Source organism: Phyllobates terribilis, unplaced genomic scaffold, assembly GCF_046119375.1.
Source record: "Phyllobates terribilis strain yellow unplaced genomic scaffold, ASM4611937v1 Scaffold_2__4_contigs__length_985480577, whole genome shotgun sequence".
In the NCBI taxonomy this organism is placed as follows: Eukaryota; Metazoa; Chordata; class Amphibia; order Anura; family Dendrobatidae; genus Phyllobates; species Phyllobates terribilis.
The window spans coordinates 168,915,058-168,935,569 of NW_027362762.1; the positions used below are offsets into that span (position 1 = coordinate 168,915,058).

The following is a 20,512-nucleotide window of genomic DNA, read 5'->3' on the forward strand; positions in this document are numbered from 1 at the left end:
CCTAGTATAGCGGTTTGTCAAAAACATTTCAACAAAAGTATAATCTCAAAAAATGTTTGACAGCTAGCAGCATGCTGTACTTTTTTTTTTAAGGCATTGACTCTGTATATAAATAAATATAAACTGATGGCCACTAAATGGTGTACAGCTCAATAGTTTAAAACTGACCACCGATCTGTCTGATACTAACGACCCATCCGGAGTTTAGCATAATCTGCAAATACTGAAATTCTACTTTGTATGCCCACAGGATCATTATTAAATATCAATGTTGTACCCCATTGCTAACAGTGACCCAATAAGGGTGTGTTCCAAAATCCTCACCGTTTCCCATCACTTAACCAGAAAATAACTCAATTACACATTAACGATATGGACAAAGTTATTGAGACACCTAAAGGAGTTTTTGATATCCCATTTTACACTCCTTAATATTGAAATTGCAACACAATGAAGCCGGACACCTCGAGTGTACATTGAGCACATCTGAGAGGTCATTAGTTGGCAATTGCAAATGTTGCTGCCAGCAGCAGATCTTGATGATTTGCCAAAGTGTGCTCAGCATGGCAGAACATTCCTCAAACAACCATTAATAACCTCACTGATAGCAGCAAAGACATGTTAGTGCAGGGATTTCTGCATGTGGCGCTCATACTCAATAGTGATTAAATCGAGCTGTTTGCAAAATTTTGTTTTCATTTGCAAATCATTAACAGGTTTATTAATCCATAGGCGTTAATATGGAGTTGGCCCTCTAATTGCAGCTAACACGTGTTCAACAGGGTTGAGGCCAGGGCTTTGAGTGGCCCGTCAGGTTCTTCCACACCAACCCCCCTCCGCTCCAACCATGCCTTTATGGTCCTTGCTTTGTGCACTGGGGCAGAGAAAAGGACGTTCCCAAATTTTTACCTAAAAGTTGGAAGCTACAAATGTCCCAAATGTCTTGGCATGTTGAAACATTAAGATTTTCTTTAACTGGAACTAAAGGGCCAACCCCTGAAAAATAGCCCCATAGCATTATCTCTCCTCCACCAACCTTTACAGTTGGCACCGAGCAGTCAGGGAGGTAACTTTATCCTGGCATTCACCAAACCTAAACTCGTCTATCAGATGCCAGAAAGAGAAGCAAATTCTACACTCCACAGAATACAGGTCCACAGAGTCCAGAGGCAGCTTCTCACCACTAAATCTGGTGATGAGAATTGTGATTGGTGATGTAAGGCTTGTGGGTAGTTGCTTGGCCATGGAAACTCATGACATGAAGTTCATGGTACATAATTTTTGTGCTGATGTCATAGGAGGTGCGGAGCTTGGCAGTTATTCATTTGCCAGAGTGTTGTCAACTTTTTACGCACCATACGCCTCGGCACTTAGCGACCCGGATTACTACCATTACATTGTCTGCTACTTCGCAGCTGATGCTCTGGATCGTTAGACGACTTATACTTTCACATAGGTTTGTAAAGGCAGACTGCATGGCTAGGGGCTGGATTTTATATACCAGAATGAAAAACCTGAATGTGTGTCCTTGTATTTTGTCCCCATAGTGAATTTGCCTCTAGTAGCATACAGCACAGCGTAGTCATGTTCTTATACAATCCCACATAGTCAGCCAAGCACAGTGCAGAATGGCTGATATTTCCTGTACATTTTCCTACTTTGCTAAAGAGTACATTCATTACACTGCCAAACAATGCTTAAAAAGTCAGTGCTACAGGGAATAATCAATATGCAGGAAGCGAGTTTTCATAGTGAAGATGGCTCTGATGTTTTCCAGCCCAAATTTGCCCATTAGTTGAAGTCATTTATTAGTCACAACAGAAACCCAGACATAATTCACTGTGGTTATGGCCTGTAAATGCATGGTGATACCACAATGTATTATGACCAATTAATAAAATAGATCATAAAACATGATATTGCGGGCGCATCACCAATACTGTATAGTACCGGGTTAGTACAAGTGGAGAATTGAGACAAATATCTCAGCGTCGTACGGGGTCTGTAAAAGCGACGCCCCAGGCAAAATTTATTTTTTAACTGCAGATGGTGAATATAAAGCCACTGTATCTAGTGACCTCCTCATGAATGATCATGCCGTTCGTTAAGGCTTCCTCAATTATCTGGACATAAATTGTGTTATTTCCTAATATTAAGTAACACGGGTGGATGGCTGGAGTTTTTACCCTGGTCTTCTCTATTTCTGGTGTCAGAGAGTTTAATGTGTGGCATTGATGAGAAGACTCAGCACCAAGAAGTCCACCATGTACCAAGAACTATATAATAAACAGACGCAAACTTGGAAACGTATGATATACCATTTTTTCCCCAAACAGAAAAATCAAAATGTCCAATATCAATACTGTAAATGTAATGTTTATTGCAGATAATATATAAGGCGGGAATGGTTTTGCTTGACTCATTGAGACGAACTGGCTTCTGAAGACTGGGTTTCCTCCCCACATTCAAAGCGCACAAAATCCAGCACTTCTACTCCATGAGGCTGGAGATACTGTCCTACAGTCAGGCTGGGCTCCAGCAGGAAAGGCTGGGCCAACATTCGGGTTTCTGCATCTCCAGCAGATTCATCTTCTACAGATCCCACTGATAAGGGATTCATGCCTACTACATGCTGGCCAAGTCTACGACCAAGTTCAGTAATGTTGCTTCTAGAACTTTCCTCAGTCTTTCTACATACAACCAATGACCCATATTTGCCAAAGGACATGTTTGTCAAGGACGGTAAGTCGACCTGTAAAGCTCCGTGCATGTACCAGCCAATAAACATGTCAGGAGAGACCACGGCCCATGCAGCCCTTCTCAGTAGCATGTTTTCTCCAAGTTTTCCTTTAAAAAAAAAAAGAAGAAACAAATATAAGCGAGATAAGATCAAATGTTCAATCAAAATAAAATGCATCAGTTATTAAAGAAAATCTCAGATTTGCAATCTGAGAGCACCATAGCACATAAGACCTAGTGAGGCAATGATAATCTCTTGCTGATAAAACACTTATTGTATTGAAACTACAACACAGTCTGGTAAGTGTCACATTGCTGGAATCAGGTTCACTTTCCCGTTATTATTTTCTGCTCTCAGATTAATTAGCTAAAACCTGCTGACAGATTGCCTTTAACAAATGTGCACACAAGGTCTTTTTCAGGTAGATTCCGCCTGGAACGTGCCTGAAAGAGTGCTAAAAAAAAAAAAAAAAAAAAAAAAGGCCCAAAAAATATATACATACACACATCAAGACTTTAAAGGGGCTGTCCGGTCCAAACGAATAAGTCTGCAGTCACTCTGTGTGACTGCAGACTTATGAATCCCCCCAGCACACGCACTGTGCATTGCTGTGATTCATCGGTTTCAGACCCGGGACCGGAGGGTGAGTTATTTTAACCCCTGTCCAGTGGGCGCGGCCTCACTCTCCATACACTTGTATTGAGCCGACGATGACACTGTTTTTTCATGACATTGTACTTCATGATAGTGGTAAAATATCTTCGATATGATTTGTGAAAAAAAAAAAAAGGAAATTTGCCGAAAATTTAGCAATTTTCAAACTTTCAATTTTTATGCCTTTAAATCAATTAATAAATAACATTTACCACATGTCTACTTTACATCAGCACAATTTTTTGCTAGGAAGTTAAGGGTTAAAAGTTGACCAGCGATTTTTAATTTTTTCAACAAAATTTAGAAAACCCATTATTTTTAGGGACCACATTTGAAGTGACTTTGAGGGGCCCATATAACAGAAAATACCCAAAAGTGACACCATTCTAAAAATTGCACCACTCAAGGTGCTCAATACCACATTCAAGAAGTTTATTAACCCTTCAGGTGCTTCACAGTAATTCATGGAATGTGGAAGGAAAAAAATTAACATTTGACTTTTCACAAAAATTTTACTTTAGGCCCAAATTTTTCAATTTTCACAAGGGTAACAGGAGAAAATAGATCCCAAAGTTTGTTGTGCAATTTCTCCTGAGCATTGCCGATACCCTATATGTAAGCAAAAAACACTATTTGGGCACATGGCAGGGCTCGGAAGGGAAGGAGCGCCATTTGACTCTTTGAATGCAAAATTTGTTGGAATAATTAGCAGACGTCATGTCGTGTTTGGAGAGCCCCTGATGTGCCTAAATAGTGGAAACCCCCCACAAGTGACACCATTTGGAAACTAGATCCCTCAGGGAACTTATCTAGAAGTGTGGTGAGCATTTTGAACACCAAAGTGCTTCACAGAAGTTTCTAACGTAGAGCTGTGAAAATAAAAAAAAAAATCACATTTTTCCCACAAAAAAATTCTTTTAGCCCCCAATTTTTTTATTTTCACAAGGGTAAAAGGAGAAAATGGACCCCAAAATTTGCTGTGCAACTTCTCCTGAGCACGCAGATACCCCACATGTGGGGGTGAAACTACTGTTTGGGCGCACGGCCAGGCTCAGAAAGGAAGGAGTGACATTTTGGAACACAGACTTTGATGGAATGGTCTGTGTGTGTCATGTCGTGTTTGGAGACGCTGATGTGCCTAAACAGTGGAAAACGTCCAGAAGTAACCCCATTTTGGAAACTAGGCCCCTTAAGGAATTTATTTAGATGTGTGGTGAGCACCTTGAACCCACACGTGCGTCGCAAAAATTTACAACGAGGATCTGTAAAAATGAAAAAATTTTGATGCATTTTTTTTGCTTTTACATGCGTTTTTTCCAATGCATTGTATATGAAAAATGCAGGTCAAAACGCACAAAGAATGGACATGCTGCTTCTTTTTCCACATATGAAATTCTGTACGAAAAAATCCTGATCATGTGCACAGATTTTGCCTAAACTCATAGGATAAAGTGTGCAATGCGTATTTGGGGCCAAATCCACACGGATTTGCCACATAAAAAACACAGTGTGCACATAGCCTAACTTTTTTATTTTTCCACTGATGGAGCTGTATGGCAATTTTTTTTGCGGGACAAGATGACGTTTTCAGTGTTACCATATCTATTTACATTAGTCTATCTGATCAAGTTTTATTCCACTTTTTGTTCGGCTGTATGATGATCAAGCAAAAAAGAATGCTTTATTTTTACGGCGTTCACTGAAGGGGTTAATTAGTGGGACAGTTTTATAGGTTGGGTTGTTCCGGGTGCAGCGATACCAAAAACAGGTACTTTTTTTTCCTTTTCATAAAACTATTTAATTTATGGGTACAATATATATGTATTTTTTTTTTTTTTTATTACGGTGTGATTTGTTATTTTAATATTTAATCTCACTTTTTTTTTTTTCTACTTTTCTACTTTGTCCCACTATGGGACTTTCACTTTTTTCAGTCTGATCGCTTATAAAGAATAGGGATTCAGGATGCATTCCTATGCCTTCTAAACTATCAGTGCTGACTGACATGCTCTGAGCATGATCTAGCAACTTTGCTAGCTCTGGTGATCTGGATGTCGTCATGACAACATCGGGTCACCATGGAAATGATCAGGCTCCTGCGATGACGTTGCGGGGGTGCCGATCTGAAGACATAGGGGCTTCCTCCCTCTGCCTGGCTCGCTAAATGCTGCGATCTATATCAATCGCAGCATTTAGTGGGTTAAAGTGCGGGGAGCGGTGCGGGCACTGAGCCCCGGGTGCCAACTGTCAGAATCCGCTGACATCGGGCGGCAATCACCATGACGTATATACAGTACAGACCAAAAGTTTGGACACACCTTCTCATTTAAAGATTTTTCTGTATTTTCATGACTATGAAAATTGTACATTCACACTGAAGGCATCAAAACTATGAATTAACACATGTGGAATTATATACTTAGCAAAAAAGTGTGAAACAACTGAAAATATGTCTTATATTCTAGGCTCTTCAAAGTAGCTACCTTTTGCTTTGATGACTGCTTTGCACACTCTTGGCATTCTCTTGATGAGCTTCAAGAGGTAGTCACCGGAAATGGTTTTCACTTCACAGGTGTGCCCTGTCAGGTTTAATAAGTGGGATTTCTTGCCTTATAAATGGGGTTGGGACCATCAGTTGTGTTGTGCAAAAGTCTGGTGGATACACAGCTGATAGTCCTACTGAATAGACTGTTAGAATTTGTATTATGGCAAGAAAAAAGTAGCTAAGTAAAGAAAAACGAGTGGCCATCATTACTTTAAGAAATGAAGGTCAGTCAGTCCAAAAAATTGGGAAAACTTTGAATGTGTCCCCAAGTGCAGTTGCAAAAACCATCAAGCGCTACAAAGAAACTGGCTCACATGAGGACCGCCCCAGGAAAGAAAGACCAAGAGTCACCTCTGCTTCTGAGGATAAGTTTATCCGAGTCACCAGCCTCAGAAATCGCAGGTTAACAGCAGCTCAGATTAGAGACCAGGTCAATGCCACACAGAGTTCTAGCAGCAGATAGTGTTGAGCGAGTATGTTCTGTTAAACCTTTCGCCGAGTATGCTCGGGCCGAGCTCCGAGTATTTATAGCTGCTCGGTGATATGGTTGAATCGCCCGTGTGCATGATTTGCAACTGTTTGACTGTTTTATTACATATGAGGAATATCTATTTCTTACACATTCCTCACATGTAATAAAACTGTCAAACAGTTGCAAATCATGCACACAGGAGCGATTCAACCATATCACCGAGCAGCTATAAATACTCGGAGCTCGGCCCGAGCATACTCGGACAGAACATACTCGCTCAACACTAGCAGCAGACATATCTCTTCAACAACTGTTAAGAGGAGACTTTGTGCAGCAGGCCTTCATGGGAAAAATGGCTGCTAGGAAACCACTGCTAAAGGACAGGCAACATGCAGAAGAGACTTGTTTGGGCTAAAGAACACAAGGAATGGACATGAGACCAGTGGAAATCTGTGCTTTGGTCTGATGAGTCCAAATTTGAGATCTTTGGTTCCAACCACCGTTGTCTTTGTGCGACGCAGAAAAGGTGAACGGATGGACTCTACATGCCTGGTTCCCACCGTGAAGCATGGAGGAGGAGGTGTGATGATGTGGCGGTGCTTTGCTGGTGACACTTTTGGGGATTTATTCAAAATTGAAGGCATACTGAACCAGCATGGCTACCATAGAATCTTGCAGCGGCATGCTATTCCATCCGGTTTGCGTTTAGTTAGTTGGACCATCATTTATTTTTCAACAGGACAATGACCCCAAACACACCTCCAGGCTGTGTAAGGGCTATTTGACCAAGAAGGAGAGTGATGGGGTGCTACGCCAGATGACCTGGCCTCCACAGTCACCAGACCTGAACCCAATCGAGATGGTTTGGGGTGAGCTGGACCGCAGAGTGAAGGCAAAAGGGCCAACAAGTGCTAAGCATCTCTGGGAACTCCTTCAAGATTGTTGGAAGACCATTTCCGGTGACTACCTCTTGAAGCTCATCAAGAGAATGCCAAGAGTGTGCAAAGCAGTCATCAAAGCAAAAGGTGGCTACTTTGAAGAACCTAGAATATAAGACATATTTTCAGTTGTTTCACACTTTTTTGTTAAGTATATAATTCCACATGTGTTAATTCATAGTTTTGATGCCTTCAGTGTGAATGTACAATTTTCATAGTCTTGAAAATACAGAAAAATCTTTAAATGAGAAGGTGTGTCCAAACTTTTGGTCTGTACTGTATACTGCAATGGTTGGGAAGCCCTTCCTGACCATATATATACTGCAAATGTCGGGAAAGGGTTAAAGGGCTTGTTCACATGCTGTATTTTTTGCACTGGGGGGAAAAAAGCAGTGTTTTACAGTAACAGCAAAGTGAATGAGCTTTCTGAATTCTCATGCCTATGCGGCTTATTATTTCCTTGCAGACTTGTACCTTTAAATTTTTTTTTTTTAAATCTGCAGCATGTCAATTCTTTTAGCAATATTTTTTTACCCATTCAAATAAATGGCAAAAAAAAAGTGTGTAAAAATGCATAGAAAAAATACACAGCGCTTTTCCTGCCAACACTGTTTTTTGCAGAAAAAAATCTGTGGAAAATACTCAATGTGTGCACAAACCCAAAAAGTATGATCGGATTTATTATCTTCATACATCAAAGTGTATAAATGCTGATGCTGGTTCTGGACCGTTGATATCAAAATGGACTCAACTGAGCCAGTGATATTGTAATAGTGATAATACTGATAGTCCCGCGCACACGATCACTTTCAAGTTAGCAGGTAATTGATAATTCTTCATGAGGGCTTATCACATCAATGAGCTAGCAGGAATATCATGCACAGACAGCACATTTCATGACCTCTTCTATGTGAGTTTTATCGGTCTCAAAATTATGAATATTGTCCTGGCAGTGACAGGGTCAAAGGGAGTTTCTGTTATAATAGAATATGAAAATTTACATAAAGGACAACTTGCCCCCCCAGAAAGTGACAGGGGAAAAGCACACAGAGCCCTATACATGCATCTAGCAGTACAATACAGTCATCGGTCATTTAACGACTCTGTTGTCAATAATTCAGATTTAATATATGGATAGTAATACAATACAAAAAAGATTTAAAATAAATAACTGATTTTTTAAGGAAATCTGTCACCAAGTTTTTGTCTCCTAATTTGAGGGCAGCATAATATAGAGCCAGAGACCCTGATTCCAGTTATGTGTCACTTACTGGGCTGATTGATGTAGTTTTGATAAAACCACTGTTTTATCAACAGGAGATATCACTAGAGGACTAGTAGACCTGCTGCCATGTAGTACAACTGCACCCCCGCCATTGATTGGCAGCTTTCTGCCTATGCACAGTATACACAGAAAGCTGCAAATCAGTGGTTTGGGCAGGGTTATACAGAGCTCAGCATTTAGAGAACTGCTAGATCTGTAGCAGAGAAAGCTGATTTTTAGAAAACTACAGCAAGCAGAAAGGTATGTGCTAATTCGCTGGAATCAGGGTCTCTGCCCCTACATTATGCTGCTCTCAGTTGGGGTAGCAAAAACCTGGTGTCAGATTTTCTTTCAGAATAGATATTTTTTGCAACGGTCCATAGGTGGTTTTTGGAGAAGTAACAAATCATAAGCATATGATCAGTAGGATTATTATACATACCTATTGTCATTGCGAGAACATCTTTAAGAAATGATTCATCTGTCTTCATCTGCAAGATCTCTGCCCCGGGCAGGAAACCCTTAAATATTTAAAACACAGTATACATCTACATGAGTGGCGAGGAACAAGTATTGAGCTACGAGAAGGAGTGAAGGTCATACAACCTGATTTGTGACAATTCTGCCCACTTAGAAGACATCACACCATTTTATGTGGCGTCTTCCGTTAAGCCATGCTCAGAATACGGGGAGGAGCACCAAGTACAACCCCTGGCAAAAATTATGGAATCACCGGGCTCGGAGGATGTTCATTCAGTTGTTTAATGTTGTTGAAAAAAAGCAGATCACACACATGGCACAAAACTAAAGTCATTTCAAATGGCAACTTTAGGGCTTTAAGAAACACTAAAAGAAATCAAGATAAAAAATTGTGGTACTCAGTAAGGGTAATTTTTTTCAGACCAAGCAGAGGGAAAAAATTATGGAATCACTCAATTCTGATGAAAAAATTATGGAATCACCCTGTAAATTTTCATTTCCAAAACTAACACCTGCATCAAATTAGATCTGCATCTAAAAAAGTAGTGATCACACCTTGGAGAGCTGTTGCACCAAGTGGACTGACAAGAATCATGGCTCCAACACAAGAGATGTCAATTGAAACAAAGGAGAGGATTATCAACTTTTAAAAGAAGGTAAATCAATGTTGCAAAAGATGTTGGTTGTTCATAGTCAGCTGTGTCTAAAATCTAGACCAAATACAAACAACATGGGAAGGTTGCTAAAGGCAAACATACTGGTAGACCAAGGAAGACATCAAAGTGTCAAGGAAACTTAAATCAATATGTATTCAAAAAAGGAAATGCGCAACAGAACAAATGAGGAATGAATGGGAGGAAACTGGAGTCAATGTCTGTCACCGAACTGTGAGAAACCGCCTAAACAAAATGGGATTTACATACAGAAAAGCTAAACATAAGCCATCATTAACACCTGGACAGTAAAAAACAAGGTTACAATGGGCTAAGGAAAAGCAATCGTGGACTGTGGATGACTGGATGAAAGTCATATTCAGTGACGAATGGCGAATCTGCATTGGGCAAGGTGATGATGCTGGAACTTTTGTTTGGTGCCGTTCCAATGAGATTTATAAAGATGACTGCATGAAGAGAACATGCAAATTTCCAGTCATTGATGATATGGGGCTGCATGTCAGGTAAAAAGGCACTGGGGAGATGGCTATCATTACATCTTCAATAAATGCCCAAGTTTACATTGATATTTTGGACAGTTTTCTTATCCCATCAATTGAAAGGATGTTTGGGGATGATGACATCATTTTGCAAAAACTGTGAAAACATTCCTTGAAAGAAGACACATAAGGTCAATGACATGGCCTACAAATAGTCCGAATCTCAATCCAATTGAAAATCTTTTGTGGAAGTTGAAGAAAATGGTCCATGACATGGCTCCAACCTGCAAAGCTGATCTGGCAACAGCAATCAGAGAAAGTTGGAGCCAGATTGATGAAGAGTACTGTTTGTCACTCATTAAGTCCATGCCTCAGAGACTGCAAGCTGTTATTAAAGCCAGAGGTGGTGCAACAAAATACTAGTGAGTGTTCTTTTGTGTGTTTGTTTTTCATGATTCCATAATTTTTTCCCTCTGCTTGGTCTGAAAAAAATTACCCTTACTGAGCACCAAATTTTTTATCTTGATTTCTTTTAGTCTTTCTTAAAGCCCCAAAGTTTCCATTTGAAATGACTTTAGTTTTGTGCCATGTCTGTGATCTGCTTTTTTTCAACAATATTAAACTACTGAATGAACATCCGTCGAGCCCGGTGATTCCATAAATTTCGCCAGGGGTTGTATAATAAGTTTCTGGTGGAGCTGGGTCTTATCACCACAAAAAGCCATTTTCCCATTACTAGGGCACTACGGATGCCCCATTTACAGTAAGAAATGCATTAAGTGAATGCCCGCTAGGTTACGACTTAGCGAAATATCTAAGATATTAAAATTATCGAAACAAACAGGGAACCCATTCTAACAGGACAAATTAGGAATTTCTTATGTGAAATATTGAAGAACTATAAAGTAAAAAGACATTTTCTTCACTTTTTATACTCTCTAGCCCTAAGAAAACAAACCAAAAACAATATTTCACAGAAATGGAAAATAAAAACAGCCCCGTGCACATCAAGAGAGTTATTTTGGGAGACCAACAATTAAAAAACTTATGGCTGTTAAGCACCACTTGAGTAAAAAAAAAAAAAAATCACAAAAAAGTTGTGTCTGGTCAATTAAAGGGGTTATCCACTAATTAGACAATCCCTTAATGAATACAACAGGGCACAATGTAAAATGAAAAAAAAAAAAAAAAAACCCACACCATATACTCACCTGCTGGACAGCAATGTCAGCGCTATCTTCCGACACTCACTGACATTATTATATTATTTATTATTATAGCCCCATTTATTCCATGGTGCTTTACATGTGAGAAAGGGGTATACATACAAGAACAATTACAATAATTTTGAACAAAACGTGACGGCGACTGGTACAGGAGGAGAGAGGACCCTGCCCGCGAGGGCTCACAATCTACAAGGGATGGGTGAGGATACAGTAGGTGAGGGTAGAGCTGGTCGTGCAAAGGTATGGTGGAGCAAGGGTTACTGCAGGTTGTAGGCTTGTTGGAAGAGGTGGGTCTTCAGGTTCCTTTTGAAGGTTTCCACAGTAGGCGAGAGTCTGATGTGTTGGGGTAGAGAGTTCTAGAGTAGGGGGGACGCTCGGGAGAAATCTTGTATGCGATTGTGGGAAGAGGAGATAAGAGGGGAGTAGAGAAAGATCTGTTTGTGGTTTTTTTTTTCTTTTTTTTTATGGTGCCCTTTTGCATTTAATGGGTTATTCCTAGTAATGGACAATCCTTTTAAATCCTTAAGACTCATACTCTAAAATACTCATGGCTGAAAATGTTGTCACCCTTGAAATCGTTCCAGAAAATTGTAATTACACATGTTTTGTTATACACATTTATTTCCTTTGTGTGTATTAGAACACACAAAAAAAAAAAAAAAAAAAAAAAGAGAAAAAAAGAGAAAAAAATGGCAAATTGGACATAATTTCCCACATAACCCCAAAAATGGGCCGGACAAAATTTTTGGCCCCCTCAACTTAATATTTCCTTGTACACCCTTTGGAATAAATAACTGCAATCAATCGCTTCCTATAGCCATCAACAAGCTTCCTACACTTTCCAACTGGAATTTTGGACCACTCTTCTTTTGCAAACCCCTCTAGGTCTCTTATATTTGAAAGTGCCTTCTCCCAACAGCAATTTTAAGATCTCTCCACAGCTGTTCAATGGGATTTACATTCAGACTTATTGCTGCCACTTCACAACTCTCCAGAGCTTTACTTCCATCCATTTCTGGGGGCTTCTTGAAGTATGTTTGGGGTCAATGTGCAGCTGGAAGACCCATGATCTAGGACGCAAACCCAGCTTTCTGACACTGGGCACTATATTGCAACCCAAAATTCTTCGGTAATCTACAGTCAGCAGTGGGGTCCTCCTGAGCTTGCAGGACAGCTTGAATTTCTTTGAAACTTGATTGGGGCTGCTTATCCACCATCTGGACTATCCTGCATTGCAACCTTTCAGCAATTTTTCTCTGTCATCCAGGGAGATTAGCTACAGTGCAGTACAGTATTGTAAACTTTTTGATTATGTTGTGCACCGTGGACAAAGAAACATCAAGATCTCTGAAGATGGACTTGTAACCTTGAGATTGATGATATTGTTCAAAAATTTTGGTTCTCAAGTCCTCAGACAGTTCTCTTCTCCTCTCTCTGTTCTCCATGCTTAGTGTGGCAAAGACGGACACATAATGCAAAGATTGAGTCAACTTCTCCCTTTTGTTTGGTTTCCGGTGTGATTTTCATATTGCCCACACTTGTTACTTGCCACAGGTGAGTTTGAACGAGTATCACATGCTTATTTATCTCACATAGCGCCATTAATTCCACAGTGCTTTACATACATTATCGGCACTGTCCCCATTGGGACTCACAATTTAGATTCCCTAACAGTAGGTTTTTGGAATGGAATGTGGGAGGAAACCCAAGCAAACACAGGGTGAACATAAACTCCTTGCAGATGTTGTCCTTAGTGGGATTTAAATCCAGGACCTCAGCGCTGCAAAGTTGTTGACCCACAATTTTGGAAAGGTGCCAACAATTTTGTCCGACCCATTTTTGGGGTTGTGTGTGAAATTATGTCCAATTTGCATTTTTTTTTCTGTTTTTTTTTGTGTTGTTCCAAAACATGTATATAAACAGGAAAAAAACATGTGTATAACAAAATATGTGTAATAGCAATAATTCTGGGAGAAATATTTAATTTTCTGGAAGAATTTCAAGGGTGCCAACTCTTTTGGCCATGACTGTATAATACCCAAATAAAAAAAAACAATGTATGTTTTTATGTAAGAAATGTGCCAAGCTTAAAATCACCATCACTCTCAGAAAAAGGTGAAAAGTGAAAATGTCAATGGTTGCTGCTTCACCATTGCCGCAGGGACAAAGCTGAATACAAATCCAGGTCTATATACAGGTGCGTCTCACTAAATTAGAATATCATCAAAAAGTTAATTTATTTCAGTTCTTCAATACAAAAAGTGAAACTCATATATTATATAGAGTCATTACAAGCAGAGTGATCTATTTCAAGTGTTTATTTCTGTTAATGTTGATGATTATGGCTTACAGCCAATGAAAACACAAAAGTCATTATCTCAGTAAATTAGAATACTTTATAACAGCTTGAAAAATGTTTTTAAAATCCGAAATGATGGCCTACTGAAATGTATGTTCAGTAAATGCCCTCAATACTTGGTCAGGGCTCCTTTTGCATCAATTACTGCATCAATGTGGCCTGCAGCTCGTCTGCATTGTTGGGTCTGGTGTCTCATCTTCCTCTTGACAATACCCCATAGATTCTGTATGGGGTTAATGTCAGGCGAGTTTGCTGCCAATCAAGCACAGTGATACTGTTGTTTTTAAACCAGGTATTGGTACTTTTGGCAGTGTGGACAGGTGCCAAGTCCTGCTGGAGAAGGAAATTTCCATCTCCTAAAAGCTTGTCAGCAGAGGGAAGCATGAAGTGCTCTAAAATTTCCTGGTAGACGGCTGCGCTGACTTTGGTCTTGATAAAACACAGTGGACCTACACCAGCAGATGACATGGCTCCCCAAACCATCACGGATTGTGGAAACTTCACTCTAGACCTCAAGCAGCTTGGATTGTGCCCTCTCCACTCTTCCTCCAGACTCTGGGAACTTGATTTCCAAATAAAAATTGGAACGCTGGGAACTTGTGGAGTGTCAATGACTGCCTTCTGGACATCTGTCAAGTCAGCAGTCTTCCTCATGATTGTGGAGCCTACTGAAACAGCCTATGGGACCTTTTTACCCGCTTAGGAAGCCTTTGCAGGTGTTTTTTGTTAATTATCTTAATTTGCTGAGATAATGACTTTCGTGTTTTCATTGGCTGTAAGCCATAATCATCAACATTAACAGAAATAAACACTTGAAATAGATCACTCTGCTTGTAATGACTCCATATAATATAATATAATATATATATATACACATACACACGCACTAATACAGGTGGTCCAAAAGTAGGTGGACAGAAAGTGTAATAAGGTTATGAAGGGGGAGATTTATCAAACATGGTGTAAAGTGAAACTGGCTCAGTTGCCCTTAGCAACCAATCAGATTCCACTTTTCATTCCTCACAGACTCTTTGGAAAATGAAAGTTGGAATCTGATTGATTGCTAAGGGCAACTGAGCCAGTTTCACAGATAGATCTCCCCCAAATCTGTTTTCTTTTCAGATAATACATAATGGCAAATAATTTAAATACAGATCAAAGAAAATGGATTTTAACAGAGTATTGGAAATCTCAAAATGCTGAAATCGTTAGAGAAAATTGGGTTGAAACATTTGGTACTCAAGCCCCAAAGAGACAAACCATTTACCGCATTCGTGACAAATTCAATGCCACTGGCTCAATCCTTAATGCTCCAAAAACTGGTCGACCCAAAACAGTCTGTACAGAAGATAATAAACAACTTGTTGCTGAAACATTTGTTCAGAGTCCAAAAAAGTCCACCAGAAGAGCCTCTTTGGAATTGGGAATTTCACGAGCTTCTATCATGCGAATCCTGAAATCTATTGGGTGGAAAACTTATCATCCACGTCTCATTCATGGTTTATTGGAGGATGATCCAGACAGGCGGCTGCAAGTTAGTGTATGATAAATCTCCCCTTTCATAACCTTATTACACTTTCTGTCCACCTACTTTTGGACCACCTGTATACAGACACATGCGGTTTTGCCTTCATTCAGTTTTGCTTTATGTTTTAGCACCATTTCAGTCCAGGTATAACTTAACATGGTCTTCATTGCCTCCTTTAAAGGGGTTTTCCCACGAACAAAGTTAATTTTAATCAACGTTTTGATCAATAGCTCTTTGAATAATAATAATTTCCACAATTGGATGTGTTTACAAAAAATGTTCCTGTGCTGAGATAATCTTATTAATGTGCCCCTGCTGTGTACTGTGTAATGGATGTGTCTGATCATACAGGAACATGGTCTGATCATACCACATCTCCTGTGCTGAGATAATCTTATAAATGTGCCCCTGCTGTGTACTGTGTAATGTCTGTGTCTGATCATACAGGAACATGGTCTGATCATACCACATCTCCTGTGCTGAGATAATCTTATTAATGTGCCCCTGCTGTGTACTGTGTAATGGCTGAGTCTGACCGTGCAGGAGCAAAAGAGAGTACACAGACAGAATTATTTGTGATCCTGTGCTGTCCTTTCTTTTAGGAAAAACATTGCTTAAAAACTGGCAGAGAAATGCTTTGCCTCACTAAAAGAATCAGCTGTGATCCCCCACTGAAATGTCTGTATACTCTTTTGCTTCCTCCCCTGCCCAGTAGATGTGGTATGATCAGACCATGTTCCTGCACGGTAAGACACAGCCATTACACAGTATACAGCAGGGGCACATTTATAAGATTATCTCAGCGCAGGAACATTTTATTTAAACATATCCAATTGTGGAAATTATTATTATTCCAAGATCTATTGATTAAAAAATACTTTGTTTGTGGGAAAACCCCCTTTAGTAAAATCATCAGAGCAGAGATCTACGAGAGGGTGGCTTTACTCCATGAAACGGCTCACTAGGTAAGTGCTCTATATATTCCTATGTGATATCTAGTTCTGACAATGTCTTACACGACTATTCTCAGGAATCTAGGGCATGTCAGGTAAAGGTTACCTTTGAATAAGAAGCCTGGTGCTGCTCTCCACTCCGGCAATGTCTCAGAGTACAAAGTGCTGCCTGCTGAACCAGCTGCTGAAACTTCACATTTCTGGCCACAAAGTCGGTCTCACAATTCACCTGGGAAAATACAGTTTCAATGAGATGTACTACTTGTACAATGGACGCATCTGCCTTGAGCACTTCCATTATTACCATCAGATCTGTATAAAACAAAACCATAGCACAGACACCATAGACCGCTGCCTGCAAAATCAGAGGCCATCACAAATCATCGTAGACGGGAGACAGGATCTGTCAGATGTAAACAAGCAGAGAACAAGCAGCAATTACTCGGACATTTGTGTCCGTCGCTTCCAGAGTAATCATATCTGCAGCAATTAAAAATGCAGCGTTGATGAAACCAAACCTCACAAGAACGGAAAATATAATGATTAAAACCTGTGGCCATTAGGAAACCCAACACTATTAAGGCAGAAGGAAGGGGCGCAAATGCAGCTGCTGTTTTGGATGCGAGCCCTAACCCCTTATGCCACGTTCACACATTCAGTAATTTACATCAGTATTTGTAAGCCGAAACCAGGGGTGGAACAATCAGAGGAAAAGTATAATAGAAACTCGTCACCACTTCTGGTTTTGGCTTACAAACACTGATGTAAAATACTGACCAAATACTGAACATGGCCTTAAGAAGGCAAGATATTTTCATTTTTGTGGAGGGGGGTGAAGGAGGTTTTCACTTCTTCCAAGAGTCCTAACATTATTTTGTCAGAGACATTTTGTATCAGGGTGGACTGTTTGGAATTACATTATTCACTTTACCATATAATGAACTGAAAAACGGGAATATGATTCTTCAGGTCAGCAGGATTACAGCAATACGAAATAAGTTTAGTTTTTTCTTTTTATTAGTGACTTAAAAGAAAATAAGATTTTTTGGAAACATGTACGTAGTAGCTTTTGTAAGTTCATCTGGTCGACTGGACGTCCACGTATTTGTGGTGATATATTATTCAGGTCTAATCAGATGGGAGGCCTCAGTCTTCCGGATTGTAGAAAATACTACATGGCGGCAGTCCATGCCAGAATACTCGATTATTTTCACCATCAACATGGGAAGCTTTGGGTTTTATATGTCCAAAAGCATTAACTACACTCCTCTGGAACCCACATCCCTTAGTCCTTAAACCCTCTCAACAATCCTACAGCACATACTGTACAATCCTAACCCTACGTCGAGACAATAAGAAGATCTCTCTAATTGACCCATACGGCCCATTATACCCAATCTAAGACAATCCCACCTTTTTACCGGGACTATCTTCCAATCAATTTATGGGTAGAAGTAAATATCACCCTCTTCACTTTGCTCATGTACTATCTAACGTATCTTTAATACCCCTCAATGAGATATTTCAGGACTGCTCTATCCTTCCAAGAGCAGACTATGACTATAGACAATTGCAACATTTCTATTCCCATGTTAGAAAAGATCGTTGGCTCAATAGGGATCTTACAAATTTTGAAAAACCGTCTCTCATCGTCTCCACCCTCGCACTCCATCTCATTGCTCTATAAACACCTAATAGGCCATACTACAACTGTCAGACCACCCTATTGCGCTGCATGGGAAAGAGAACTGGGCAAATATTTTGAAGACTCACAATGGGCTAAATGTTTTCAATTTGCTCACAAAACTTCAATTGCAACCAAAGCACAAGAGACCTCCTTTAAGATCATCTCCAGATGGTACCGGGTTCCTGGATTACTTCATAAGTGGTTTCCCGCAGTAACAGATAGAAGCTGGAGATGTGGAGTGGAAGAGGGGACGATGGCACACATTTGGTGGAGTTGTCCCATAATAAGAGGTTTCTGGACTCCGGTAATTCAGACTATTCAAAAAATGACTAGTCTCTCTGTGCCCGACTCTCCTGAATCTCTTTTGCTCTTTATGATCCCAACTAGTTTCACCAGATACAAAAGTTCTTTAATAAGCTACCTTATACAGGTTGCTAAGAATATCATTCCTCGCCACTGGAAAAGTACTTCTCCACCTACTCTGGAGGAGTGGTTCTCAGAAATAGCTCTTCTAAATAGGATGGAACATTTGATTGCCCAACCCCCCAGTGACTGTGATAGATACTCTGAGACTTGGAGAGACTGGATTGAATCCCAGGAATCCGATGCCCACCGTCTTACATCAGACTGATGTGACCCACCCTTTTCTCCGATGCGTTTCTTCTCTGTCTGGATTGTGCTCAGTATTGATTCGCGGCTGGCTGCACTATGTATGGTTTCCATTGGATTTTAGTAACTTCATGATTGTAATACTGATGGCCTAAAATGTTCCCTTCCTTCCTTTTCCTTCCTATAACTTGATGTTTTATTGGATGTTATACTTCTATTCTATGATATATTGATGCTGATATTGTCCTGGTTATTTATTTTTTTATTTTTTGTATTTTTGGAATTGAAAATTATTTAACCTTTCAATAAAAAATTGAATTTTGAAAAGAAAATCTGAACTATATATAAAAATAAAAAAATAGTTTGTCACCATCTTCCAAGATTCTGAACTTTTTTTTTTTTTCAAAGAAAGGGTTTAATGTGAGGCTCAATTACATAATTGTCACGAGATCCACAGAGATTTACTACAGAGGAAATACCCTGTGAGAACAGATCCTTAGAGGTACTAGAATGAGACATCAGTAATCTGTGGCTATTATACAAGAGGTCTGAGAACCGCCTCCTACCTCATGGCATCCACAGCTCCACTCTCGATTAGTCTGAATGGCGCGACGTCACATGTCCATTATACTGCAACGATGACACTACACGAGACCGGCTAATCAAAAGAAGAGCTGCGTATGCCGGAAGATAAAAGCAGTGTCTCAGGGCTACTGTCTGATGGCCACAGGTTACCGACTGGCTGATGGACCGGGTCCTGTAAATCGATTGGCATCACCTCAAACATCAGCCCATCAACCTCAATAAGGAGGGTGAGGACAGTCTCCTCATGTATACACTGGACTCAGTTTTCAGAGCATTCTTTATTGGCAAAGCTTTTGGCTGACAGGTGTGTGAACATGTGCTTAAAGCATGCTGCTCTTACATGGGGCAGCATAGACTGATGGCAGATCAGCTTTATGCTGCATTTAGACGTCCAGAAGTCACATACATATTTTTCGCGGCTAGAACACGTACCCATTAACGTTTATGGTGCTATTCACATGATCGTGCATTTTTGCAGAGTGAAATTCCGCAAAATTATCAAGGAGACATGTCCGTTTTTGATCCTATACATGAATCAAAATTATCCATACAATTCTATTGGTCTATGAAAATCACAGACAGCACACAGATGGCATCTGAGTGCTGCCCATGATTAACATTGTAATAGATAGGAGTTTTGCGGTTTATTTTTTTTTCTCTATTAGTGAAAAATCATTGATAAAACTCTGGTGGGAAAATCTGACACACTGATGAACCTCAGATCCAAAACCCTGAAGAACAACGGTCCGTGTTTTTACATAAAAGAAAAATCACAAAGGTATGAGTGAGAATTTACACAACATGCACAGGCATAAGGAATGTAGACAGCAGCTCGCCACTTACGACCTCTCACCCAATTTTTCACGTTGAGCTGGACACAAGATGTAATAGTGGCTGCAAAGCGGAATAAGGTGTTTTTTGTTATTTTTTATTTTGCCTCTCTGTTGCGGTGATATTAGCAATCAAAGTATTGGAACCTCATGAGTTAACTGTACATCTTCTCCCTGTATGAGATGCTACCATGTTATAGAGCAGGGGGAGCAGATTAGAGGGAATCTGTCATCACATTTGACCAATCTAAACTATTAATGTGGGCATACAGGTTATAGACTGTTGAGGAGAGTATCCCTGTATGTCTCATATCAGATGTCTTGTTGTGGATAAATCATCTTTTATCACTTTATATAAATGACCTCTTCCAGGGTCTGGGGAGGACGCTGCCTGGAAGATAACTCTGGCTCCAGAGATTATTATACATGAAGGGGAGTTACCAGTGTGAGGTGTAATGGCCGTTCTCTGCTCTCCTGATCTCACTGCAG

The 20,512-nt window shown here is 40.0% G+C and overlaps 1 protein-coding gene across 1 annotated transcript in view; it reads right to left on the reverse strand.

Moving 5' to 3' along the window:
* Positions 1–2,360: 2,360 nt before the first annotated feature.
* Positions 2,361–20,512, reverse strand: part of TSFM (Ts translation elongation factor, mitochondrial) — a 29,807-nt gene continuing 11,655 nt past the window's right edge. The window contains exons 4-6 of the mRNA XM_073663260.1: positions 16,419–16,541; positions 9,056–9,134; positions 2,361–2,847 (exon numbers count right to left, since the gene is read on the reverse strand). Coding sequence (XP_073519361.1) covers positions 2,420–2,847; positions 9,056–9,134; positions 16,419–16,541 — 630 coding nt within the window. The 3' untranslated portion in view covers positions 2,361–2,419. The remainder of the gene's footprint in view (positions 2,848–9,055; positions 9,135–16,418; positions 16,542–20,512) is intronic.